At 30.6% G+C, this 14,062-nt stretch overlaps 1 protein-coding gene across 1 annotated transcript; it reads right to left on the reverse strand.

The window, feature by feature from the left end:
• Positions 1 to 5,973: 5,973 nt before the first annotated feature.
• Positions 5,974 to 11,148, reverse strand: LOC133976948 (H-2 class II histocompatibility antigen, A-U alpha chain-like; the record flags this gene model as incomplete). The annotated part of the gene is given in 2 exon segments (XM_062415085.1): positions 5,974 to 7,156; positions 10,864 to 11,148. Coding segments are annotated over 2 exon segments (407 nt in total), but the record flags the coding sequence as incomplete, so codon positions are not given.
• Between the last annotated feature and the right edge of the window lie 2,914 nt (positions 11,149 to 14,062).

Genomic DNA, 14,062 nt, shown 5'->3' on the forward strand with positions numbered 1-14,062 from the left:
CTTCCTTTAGTTAATACTATTCTCCTTATATATGCTTCCTTTAGTTATACTATTCTCCTTATATATGTTTCCTTTAGTTATACTATTCTCCTTATATATGCTTCCTTTAGTTATACTATTCTCCTTATATATGCTTCCTTTAGTTATACTATTCTCCTTATATATGCTTCCTTTAGTTATACTATTCTCCTTATATATGCTTCCTTTAGTTAATACTATTCTCCTTATATATGCTTCCTTTAGTTATACTATTCTCCTTATATATGCTTCCTTTAGTTAATACTATTCTCCTTATATATGCTTCCTTTAGTTATACTATTCTCCTTATATATGCTTCCTTTAGTTAATACTATTCTCCTTATATATGCTTCCTTTAGTTATACTATTCTCCTTATATATGCTTCCTTTAGTTATACTATTCTCCTTATATATGCTTCCTTTAGTTATACTATTCTCCTTATATATGCTTCCTTTAGTTAATACTATTCTCCTTATATATGTTTCCTTTAGTTATACTATTCTCCTTATATATGCTTCCTTTAGTTATACTATTCTCCTTATATATGTTTCCTTTAGTTATACTATTCTCCTTATATATGCTTCCTTTAGTTATACTATTCTCCTTATATATGCTTCCTTTAGTTATACTATTCTCCTTATATATGCTTCCTTTAGTTATACTATTCTCCTTATATATGTTTCCTTTAGTTATACTATTCTCCTTATATATGCTTCCTTTAGTTATACTATTCTCCTTATATATGTTTCCTTTAGTTATACTATTCTCCTTATATATGTTTCCTTTAGTTATACTATTCTCCTTATATATGCTTCCTTTAGTTATACTATTCTCCTTATATATGCTTCCTTTAGTTATACTATTCTCCTTATATATGCTTCCTTTAGTTAATACTATTCTCCTTATATATGCTTCCTTTAGTTATACTATTCTCCTTATATATGCTTCCTTTAGTTATACTATTCTCCTTATATATGCTTCCTTTAGTTATATTATTCTCCTTATATATGTTTCCTTTAGTTATACTATTCTCCTTATATATGCTTCCTTTAGTTATACTATTCTCCTTATATATGTTTCCTTTAGTTAATAATATTCTCCTTATATATGCTTCCTTTAGTTATACTATTCTCCTTATATATGCTTCCTTTAGTTATACTATTCTCCTTATATATGCTTCCTTTAGTTATACTATTCTCCTTATATATGCTTCCTTTAGTTAATACTATTCTCCTTATATATGCTTCCTTTAGTTAATACTATTCTCCTTATATATGTTTCCTTTAGTTATACTATTCTCCTTATATATGCTTCCTTTAGTTATACTATTCTCCTTATATATGCTTCCTTTAGTTATACTATTCTCCTTATATATGCTTCCTTTAGTTAATACTATTCTCCTTATATATGCTTCCTTTAGTTAATACTATTCTCCTTATATATGTTTCCTTTAGTTATACTATTCTCCTTATATATGCTTCCTTTAGTTATATTATTCTCCTTATATATGCTTCCTTTAGTTATATTATTCTCCTTATATATGCTTCCTTTAGTTATACTATTCTCCTTATATATGCTTCCTTTAGTTATACTATTCTCCTTATATATGCTTCCTTTAGTTATACTATTCTCCTTATATATGCTTCCTTTAGTTATACTATTCTCCTTATATATGTTTCCTTTAGTTATACTATTCTCCTTATATATGCTTCCTTTAGTTAATACTATTCTCCTTATATATGCTTCCTTTAGTTATACTATTCTCCTTATATATGTTTCCTTTAGTTATACTATTCTCCTTATATATGCTTCCTTTAGTTATACTATTCTCCTTATATATGCTTCCTTTAGTTATACTATTCTCCTTATATATGTTTCCTTTAGTTATACTATTCTCCTTATATATGCTTCCTTTAGTTATACTATTCTCCTTATATATGCTTCCTTTAGTTATACTATTCTCCTTATATATGTTTCCTTTAGTTATACTATTCTCCTTATATATGCTTCCTTTAGTTATACTATTCTCCTTATATATGTTTCCTTTAGTTATACTATTCTCCTTATATATGCTTCCTTTAGTTAATACTATTCTCCTTATATATGCTTCCTTTAGTTATACTATTCTCCTTATATATGTTTCCTTTAGTTATACTATTCTCCTTATATATGCTTCCTTTAGTTAATACTATTCTCCTTATATATGCTTCCTTTAGTTATACTATTCTCCTTATATATGTTTCCTTTAGTTAATACTATTCTCCTTATATATGCTTCCTTTAGTTATACTATTCTCCTTATATATGCTTCCTTTAGTTATACTATTCTCCTTATATATGCTTCCTTTAGTTATACTATTCTCCTTATATATGTTTCCTTTAGTTATACTATTCTCCTTATATATGCTTCCTTTAGTTAATACTATTCTCCTTATATATGCTTCCTTTAGTTATACTATTCTCCTTATATATGTTTCCTTTAGTTATACTATTCTCCTTATATATGCTTCCTTTAGTTATACTATTCTCCTTATATATGCTTCCTTTAGTTATACTATTCTCCTTATATATGCTTCCTTTAGTTAATACTATTCTCCTTATATATGCTTCCTTTAGTTAATACTATTCTCCTTATATATGTTTCCTTTAGTTATACTATTCTCCTTATATATGTTTCCTTTAGTTAATACTATTATCCTTATATATGTTTCCTTTAGTTATACTATTCTCCTTATATATGCTTCCTTTAGTTATACTATTCTCCTTATATATGTTTCCTTTAGTTATACTATTCTCCTTATATATGCTTCCTTTAGTTAATACTATTCTCCTTATATATGTTTCCTTTAGTTATACTATTCACCTTATATATGTTTCCTTTAGTTATACTATTCTCCTTATATATGTTTCCTTTAGTTATACTATTCTCCTTATATATGTTTCCTTTAGTTATACTATTCTCCTTATATATGCTTCCTTTAGTTATACTATTCTCCTTATATATGTTTCCTTTAGTTATACTATTCTCCTTATATATGTTTCCTTTAGTTATACTATTCTCCTTATATATGCTTCCTTTAGTTATATTATTCTCCTTATATATGCTTCCTTTAGTTATACTATTCTCCTTATATATGCTTCCTTTAGTTATACTATTCTCCTTATATATGCTTCCTTTATTATACTATTCTCCTTATATATGTTTCCTTTAGTTATACTATTCTCCTTATATATGTTTCCTTTAGTTATACTATTCTCCTTATATATGTTTCCTTTAGTTAATACTATTCTCCTTATATATGCTTCCTTTAGTTAATACTATTCTCCTTATATATGCTTCCTTTAGTTAATACTATTCTCCTTATATATGTTTCCTTTAGTTATACTATTCTCCTTATATATGCTTCCTTTAGTTATACTATTCTCCTTATATATGCTTCCTTTAGTTATATTATTCTCCTTATATATGCTTCCTTTAGTTATACTATTCTCCTTATATATGCTTCCTTTAGTTATACTATTCTCCTTATATATGCTTCCTTTAGTTAATACTATTCTCCTTATATATGCTTCCTTTAGTTATACTATTCTCCTTATATATGCTTCCTTTAGTTATACTATTCTCCTTATATATGTTTCCTTTAGTTATATTATTCTCCTTATATATGTTTCCTTTAGTTATACTATTCTCCTTATATATGTTTCCTTTAGTTATACTATTCTCCTTATATATGCTTCCTTTAGTTATACTATTCTCCTTATATATGCTTCCTTTAGTTATACTATTCTCCTTATATATGCTTCCTTTAGTTATACTATTCTCCTTATATATGCTTCCTTTAGTTATACTATTCTCCTTATATATGTTTCCTTTAGTTATACTATTCTCCTTATATATGCTTCCTTTAGTTATACTATTCTCCTTATATATGCTTCCTTTAGTTATACTATTCTCCTTATATATGTTTCCTTTAGTTATACTATTCTCCTTATATATGCTTCCTTTAGTTAATACTATTCTCCTTATATATGCTTCCTTTAGTAATACTATTCTCCTTATATATGCTTCCTTTAGTTATACTATTCTCCTTATATATGCTTCCTTTAGTTATACTATTCTCCTTATATATGCTTCCTTTAGGTAGTGTTATTCTGAAACACTCAATACATTTTCATTGTTATGCAGATGATACTCAATTATATCTATCAATAAGGCCTGATGAAATCAACCAGTTAACTAAACTACAAACATGCATCAAGGATATAAAGGCCTGGAAGACCTGTAACTTCCTGTTGTTAAACTCAGAAAAAACTGAAGTTATTGTGCTTGGCCCTAAACACCTCAGAAACACATTATCTAATGATATAACTACTCTGGATGGCATTACTTTGGCCTCCAGTACTACTGTAAGGAACCTAGGAGTTATATTTGACCAGGATTTGTCCTTTAATTCCCACATAAAACAAATTTCAAGGTCTGCCTATTTTCATCTGCGTAACATTTCAAAAATCAGACATATTCTGTCTCAAAATGATGCTGAAAAACTAATCCATGCATTTGTTACTTCTAGGCTGGATTATTGTAATTCATTATTATCAGGCTGCCCTAACAAGTCTCTAAAGACTCTCCAACTGGTCCAGAATGCAGCTGCACGCGTTCTGACAAAAACTAGAAAGAGAGATCACATTACTCCTATTTTAGCTTCACTGCATTGGCTTCCCATAAAATCAAGAATAGAATTTAAAATCCTTCTCCTCACTTTTAAAGCTCTTACTGGTCAGGCTCCATCATACCTTAAAGAGCTCATAGTACCTTATGTACCTACCAGAACACTGCGCTCCCAGAACGCAGGCCTACTTGTGGTACCTAGTATCTCTAAAAGTAGAACAGGAGGCAGAGCCTTCAGTTATCAGGCTCCTCTCCTGTGGAACCATCTCCCAGATTCGGTCCGGAGGGCAGACACCCTCTCTACTTTTAAGAGTAGGCTTAAAACTTTCCTTTTTGATAAAGCTTATAGTTAGCAAGCTCCTAGTTTATGCTGCTATAGGCTTAGACTGCCGGGGGACTCCTACCTCCATGATGCACTGAGCTCCTCTCTCCTCCTCTCTCTCTCTCTCTATCCATCCATCTATATCCAATAACATTCATGTACTATTAATGCATTCAGTAACCTACACTTCTTCCCCGGAGTTGTCTGTGCTTTCTCATCTCACAGGTAATCTGGGCCTGTAGACGTCCGGATGACAGATTCCAGTCCCGGACCTTCTAGCTTCAATGTTTATTTTCAATGTGCTACTCTCTCTCTCTCCTCTCCTTACTCTCTCTCCCCTCTACCCCAACCGGTCGAGGCAGATGGCCGCCCACTTTGAGCCTGGTTCTGAGGTTTCTTCCTGTTAAAAGGGAGTTTTTTCTTGCCATTGTCGCTAAATGCTTGCTCATGTGGGAATGTTGGGTCTCTTTATAAATTAAAACTTGAAGAGTTCGGTTTAGAACCTGCTCTATGTGTAAAGTGCCTTGAGATAACTTTGTTGTGATTTGGCGCTATACAAATAAAGATTGATTGATGATTGATTGATATAATATAATATAATATAATATAATATAATATAATATAATATAATATATTGCCTGCAACCACTTTTAGTGAGGACAGCATAGATACTCTGTATTATCCTACATGTAACAGTATGATCATATGATCATCATACTGAGGGTAAAGTTATTCTATAATAATGATGATCATATAAAGCTGAGTGGTGTTCATCCTGTCCTCTAACTACAGTGGTGAACATGTGATCCATGTAAAAGTCCCTCAGTGATGGAGCAGCAGGGTCCAGCTCCTCCCAGCTGTTAGTCCTGTTCTCACAAACATCCTGATCAATCACTTCACATGATCAGCTGATCACATGGATGATGTCACAGTTCAGACTTCAGTCATTCAGAGAGTTCACACATCTGTTAAATCATCTTTATTTATTTATCTCAGATTATAAAGTGATACAAACATTTTCCCTCCACACAAATCTGACTGTTACAGACGAGAAGAAGCTGCAGCTAAAATCACCATTTACATTAATTATAATATATGTGTGTGTGTGTGTGTGTGTGTGTGTGTGTGTGTGTGTGACTGTGTGTATATATATATCCCTTCCCTTATATATATAAATGGAATCATGGTCAATATAAAAACAACTCTTTATATATGTATATAAAATAAGTGATAGCATGAATATATTCACCTCCTTTAAAGTGACTGACCTAATTCAACAGAGGTCCAGCTAATTATTGCTAATATTCTGATTATAGTATAAAGACACCTGAGTGTGGAAGTCACTGGTTCATCAGTATTCCTGCTAGAATTACACCATGAAGACAAAAGAAACTCCATGAAAAGCTTATTGAAGTCACTGAACATCATCTGGAGTTCAGTTATGATTTAAAGACAACAAGGTGAATGTTTATAGCTGGAATTAAAAACACTGTTTACGTCTGATCCTCTTATAACCTGACAGAGTTTCAGCAGAATGGAGTAAAATCCGATTGTTTGAGTCTGACTTATTTATGCAATCACTTATTTTACATAATATATTTTTAATTAATTGACATTACTTTATAGAATAATATATATAATATATATGTGTGTGTGTGTGTGTGTGTGTGTGTGTGTGTGTGTGTGTATGTGTGTGTGTGTGTGTGTATAATTAAATACATAAATGTAAATATATTGATGATTAAACACAGAACAGGAAAAATCAGTAACAACAACAAGCAGGACAGAATGAAATTTATTAGTAAGATTAAACTAATCTATAAAGACAAAGTCCATGTTATTAATATCAGATTATTAATATCAGGTTATTAAAGTGTTTCTCTGTTGGTTAGATGGGGGGGTGTTCTGAGCAAAGGATGAATTTAATGATTAAAATATAAAACACACATACAGTGATAGTAGCTGTTTAACTTCTGCCAATAACTGATTAGTTTATACTCATTAATTATTAACATCATCAGCCAATCAGCTGCACTCGTTTCCTTTGATGAGGAAGAAGGTTCCAGCTGCCACACCGAGCAGACCGATAGTCAGACCCAGTCCACAAAACACTGCAGGTCCAACACCTGGCTGCTGCACCTCCACATCTGGAGACAGAAAACACACAGAAACATTAACACCTCCACATCTGGAGACAGAAAACACACAGAAACATTAACACCTCCACATCTGGAGACAGACACATGAACACCTCCACATCTGGAGACAGAAACATTAACGCCTCCACATCTGGAGACAGAAACATTAACACCTCCACATCTGGAGACAGAAACATTAACACCTCCACATCTGGAGACAGAAAACACACAGAAACATTAACACCTCCACATCTGGAGACAGAAACATTAACACCTCCACATCTGGAGACAGAAAACACACAGAAACATTAACACCTCCACATCTGGAGACAGAAAACACACAGAAACATTAACCCCTCCACATCTGGAGACAGAAACATTAACACCTCCACATCTGGAGACAGAAACATTAACGCCTCCACATCTGGAGACAGAAACATTAACACCTCCACATCTGGAGACAGAAACATTAACACCTCCACATCTGGAGACAGAAACATTAACACCTCCACATCTGGAGACAAAAGCATTAACACCTCCACATCTGGAGACAGAAACATTAACACCTCCACATCTGGAGACAAAAACATTAACAGCTCCACAATTGGAGACAGAAACATTAACACCTCCACATCTGGAGACAGAAACATTAACACCTCCACATCTGGAGACAGAAACATTAACACCTCCACATCTGGATACAGAAAAAACAGAAACATTAACACCTCCACATCTGGAGACAGAAAACACACAGAAACATTAACACCTCCACATCTGGAGACAGAAAACACACAGAAACATTAACACCTCCACATCTTGAGACAGAACCATTAACACCTCCACATCTGGAGACAGAAACATTAACGCCTCCACATCTGGAGACAGAAAACACACAGAAACATTAACACCTCCACATCTGGAGACAGAAACACTAACACCTCCACATCTGGAGACAGAAACATTAACGCCTCCACATCTGGAGACAGAAACATTAACTCCTCCACATCTGGAGACAGAAAACACACAGAAACATTAACACCTCCACATCTGGAGACAGAGACATTAACACCTCCACATCTGGAGACAGAAACATTAAGACCTCCAAATCTGGAGACAGAAACATTAACACCTCCACATCTGGAGACAGAAACATTAACACCTCCACATCTGGAGACAGAAACATTAACACCTCCACATCTGGAGACAGGCACATTAACACCTCCACATCTGGAGACAGAAACATTAACACCTCCACATCTGGAGACAGAAACATTAACACCTCCACATCTGGAGACAGAAACATTAACACCTCCACATCTGGAGACAGAAACATTAACACCTCCACATCTGGAGACAGAAACATTAACACCTCCACATCTGGAGACAGAGACATTAACAGCTCCACATCTGGAGACAGACACATTAACACCTCCACATCTGGAGACAGAAACATTAACACCTCCACATCTGGAGACAGAACCATTAACACCTCCACATCTGGAGACAGAGACATTAACACCTCCACATCTGGAGACAGAAACATTAACACCTCCACATCTGGAGACAGAAACATTAACAGCTCCACATCTGGAGACAGAAACATTAACACCTCCACATCTGGAGACAGAGACATTAACACCTCCACATCTGGAGACAGAAACATGAACACCTCCACATCTGGAGACAGAAACATTAACACCTCCACATCTGGAGACAGAAACATTAACACCTCCACATCTGGAGACAGAAACATTAACACCTCCACATCTGGAGACAGAAACATTAACACCTCCACATCTGGAGACAGAAACATTAACACCTCCACATCTGGAGACAGAGACATTAACAGCTCCACATCTGGAGACAGACACATTAACACCTCCACATCTGGAGACAGAAACATTAACACCTCCACATCTGGAGACAGAACCATTAACACCTCCACATCTGGAGACAGAGACATTAACACCTCCACATCTGGAGACAGAAACATTAACACCTCCACATCTGGAGACAGAAACATTAACAGCTCCACATCTGGAGACAGAAACATTAACACCTCCACATCTGGAGACAGAGACATTAACACCTCCACATCTGGAGACAGAAACATGAACACCTCCACATCTGGAGACAGAAACATTAACACCTCCACATCTGGAGACAGAAACATTAACAGCTCCACATCTGGAAACAGAAACATTAACAGCTCCACATCTGGAGACAGAGACATTAACACCTCCACATCTGGAGACAGAAACATTAACACCTCCACATCTGGAGACAGAGACATTAACACCTCCACATCTGGAGACAGAAACATTAACACCTCCACATCTGGAGACAGAAACATGAACACCTCCACATCTGGAGACAGAAACATTAACACCTCCACATCTGGAGACAGAAACATTAACAGCTCCACATCTGGAAACAGAAACATTAACAGCTCCACATCTGGAGACAGAGACATTAACACCTCCACATCTGGAGACAGAAACATTAACACCTCCACATCTGGAGACAGAGACATTAACACCTCCACATCTGGAGACAGAAACATGAACACCTCCACATCTGGAGACAGAAACATTAACACCTCCACATCTGGAGACAGAAACATTAACACCTCCACATCTGGAGACAGAAACATTAACACCTCCACATCTGGAGACAGAAACATTAACACCTCCACATCTGGAGACAAAAGCATTAACACCTCCACATCTGGAGACAGAAACATTAACACCTCCACATCTGGAGACAGAAACATTAACAGCTCCACATCTGGAGACAGAAACATTAACACCTCCACATCTGGAGACAGAGACATTAACACCTCCACATCTGGAGACAGAAACATGAACACCTCCACATCTGGAGACAGAAACATTAACACCTCCACATCTGGAGACAGAAACATTAACACCTCCACATCTGGAGACAGAAACATTAACAGCTCCACATCTGGAAACAGAAACATTAACACCTCCACATCTGGAGACAGAAACATTAACACCTCCACATCTGGAGACAGAAACATTAACACCTCCACATCTGGAAACAGAAACATTAACACCTCCACATCTGGAAACAGACACATTAACACCTCCACATCTGGAGACAGAAGCATTAACACCTCCACATCTGGAGACAGAGACATTAACACCTCCACATCTGGAGACAGAAACATTAACACCTCCACATCTGGAGACAGAAAACACACAGATACATTAACACCTCCACATCTGGAGACAGACACATGAACACCTCCACATCTGGAGACAGATTCATTAACACCTCCACATCTGGAGACAGAAACATTAACACCTCCACATCTGGAGACAGAGACATTAACACCTCCACATCTGGAGACAGAAAACACAGAAACATGAACACCTCCACATCTGGAGACAGACACATTAACACCTCCACATCTGGAGACAGACACATTAACACCTCCACATCTGGAGACAGAAACATTAACACCTCCACATCTGGAGACAGAGACATTAACACTTCCACATCTGGAGACAGAAACATTAACACCTCCACATCTGGAGACAGAAAACACACAGAAACATTAACACCTCCACATCTGGAGACAGAAACATTAACAGCTCCACATCTGGAGACAGAAACATTAACACCTCCACATCTGGAGACAGAAACATTAACACCTCCACATCTGGAGACAGATGTAAAGAGCTTCTCACCCCAGATCCTGGTCAGTGGTTGGCTCAGTGTTGGGTGTGCCACTGAACAGCTGTACATGTCTCCCAGCTGTGGGATGAACTCCAGTCTGGAGGACTGTCTGAAGGAACCATCTTTGTTGGGGTAAGGAACATTGATGCTGGTTCCTTCGGTCACGTTCTTTGCGTTCTTGGTCCAGTAGACTTTAACAGGAGCAGGATAGAAACCGGTCACATGACAGATCAGCGTGTTCTGGACTCCGAGCTCCACCTTGTCTCTTTTGTAGATGATGTGACTGGAAGGAGGATCTGAACACACACAGTTATTATCAGTCAGGTTGGGTTCAGCAGGAGATAACTTCATGGAGATAAATAATAGAAATTAAATTAATTAATATCAATTAACCATGTTTACCATTCACCTCCAGCTTATTGATATTATTTAATTATTTACATAATATATATATGTATACATATTGATTCACTCTACAGTTACTTTACTGTATTATTTCATCACTGTATCACATCTGATGTAACTGATGCAATTACACCAGATATCTTTATTCTTACAGAAAGCAGGCTGATTACTAACATTCGTAACAAGCAGTCAATCATTAGACAGTAAAAGTAAAATTAAAGTTTATTAATTGAAGTTAATAATAGTTTCTGTGAACATCGTCATCACTGTATAATAAATCTTTAAGGATCAATATTAATATCAAACTTCCTGTAGATCAGTGGACTGTGTGCAGCAGTTTGTGTCAGAAACAATAAATAATAAAACTAATCAGTATTAATTAAAAACTTTAATTAAACTCAGATTTATTGTTTAGAATAAAAACAGATCAAACAGAGTCTTCATGTTTAATCCTGTCTGATGATTAGTGATGAAACATCATCAATATTTAATTAGTGTTTCTCCTCCATGTGTCATCAGTTATTATTATATTATATATTAATGTTAAATATATAAAAACATATATTATATATTAATGTTAAATATTAAAACATATATTATATATTAATGTTAATATAAAACATATATTATATATTAATGTTAATATAAAAACATATATTATATATTAATGTTAAATATATAAAAACATATATTATATATTAATGTTAAATATATAAACATATATTATATATTAATGTTAAATATATAAACATATATTATATATTAATGTTAAATATATACAAACATATATTATATATTAATGTTAATATAAAAACATATATTATATATTTATGTTAATATAAAAACATATATTATATATTTATGTTAAATATTAAAACATATATTATATATTAATGTTAATATAAAACATATATTATATATTAATGTTAATATAAAAACATATATTATATATTAATGTTAAATATTAAAACATATATTATATATTAATGTTAAATATAAAAACATATATTATATATTAATGTTAAATATAAAAACATATATTATATATTAATGTTAAATATTAAAACATATATTATATATTAATGTTAAATATATAAAAACATATATTATATATTAATGTTAAATATATAAACATATATTATTATATATTAATGTTAAATATATAAACATATATTATATATTAATGTTAAATATATACAAACATATATTATATATTAATGTTAATATAAAAACATATATTATATATTAATGTTAAATATAAAACATATATTATATATTTATGTTAATATAAAAACATATATTATATATTTATGTTAAATATTAAAACATATATTATATATTAATGTTAATATAAAACATATATTATATATTAATGTTAATATAAAAAACATATATTATATATTAATGTTAAATATTAAAAACATATATTATATATTAATGTTAAATATAAAAACATATATTATATATTAATGTTAAATATAAAAAACATATATTATATATTAATGTTAAATATTAAAACATATATTATATATTAATGTTAATATAAAACATATATTATATATTAATGTTAAATATAAAAACATATATTATATATTAATGTTCAATATTAAAACATATATTTAATGTTAAATATTAAACATATATTATATATTTATGTTAATATAAAAACATATATTATATATTTATGTTAAATATTAAAACATATATTATATATTAATGTTAATATAAAACATATATTATATATTAATGTTAAATATAAAAACATATATTATATATTTATGTTAAATATTAAAACATATATTATATATTAATGTTAAATATAAAACATATATTATATATTAATGTTAAATATAAAAACATATATTATATATTAATGTTAAATATAAAAACATATATTATATATTAATGTTAAATATTAAAACATATATTATATATTAATGTTAATATAAAACATATATTATATATTAATGTTAAATATTAAAACATATATTATATATTAATGTTAATATAAAACATATATTATATATTAATGTTAAATATTAAAACATATATTATATATTAATGTTAAATATAAAAACATATATTATATATTAATGTTAAATATTAAACATATATTATATATTAATGTTAATATAAAACATATATTATATATTAATGTTAATATAAAACATATATTATATATTAATGTTAAATATAAAACATATATTATATATTAATGTTAATATAAAACATATATTATATATTAATGTTAAATATAAAACATATATTATATATTAATGTTAATATTAAAACATATATTATATATTAATGTTAAATATAAAACATATATTATATATTATTAGTTAAATATTAAAACATATATTATATATTAATGTTTAATATAAAACATATATTATATATTAATGTTAAATATAAAACATATATTATATATTAATGTTCAATATTAAAACATATATTATATATTAATGTTAATATAAAAACATATATTATATATTAATGTTAAATATAAAACATATATTATATATTAATGTTAATATAAAAACATATATTATATATTAATGTTAAATATAAAACATATATTATATATTAATGTTAAATATTAAAACATATATTATATATTAATGTTTAATATAAAACATATATTATATATTAATGTTAAATATAAAACATATATTATATATTAATGTTAATATAAAACATATATTATATATTAATGTTAAATATAAAAACATATATTAATGTTAAATATTAAACATATATTATATATTAATGTTAAATATAAAAACATATATTATATATTAATGT

This window comes from Scomber scombrus, unplaced genomic scaffold, assembly GCF_963691925.1.
Source record: "Scomber scombrus unplaced genomic scaffold, fScoSco1.1 SCAFFOLD_282, whole genome shotgun sequence".
NCBI lineage: Eukaryota > Metazoa > Chordata > Actinopteri > Scombriformes > Scombridae > Scomber > Scomber scombrus.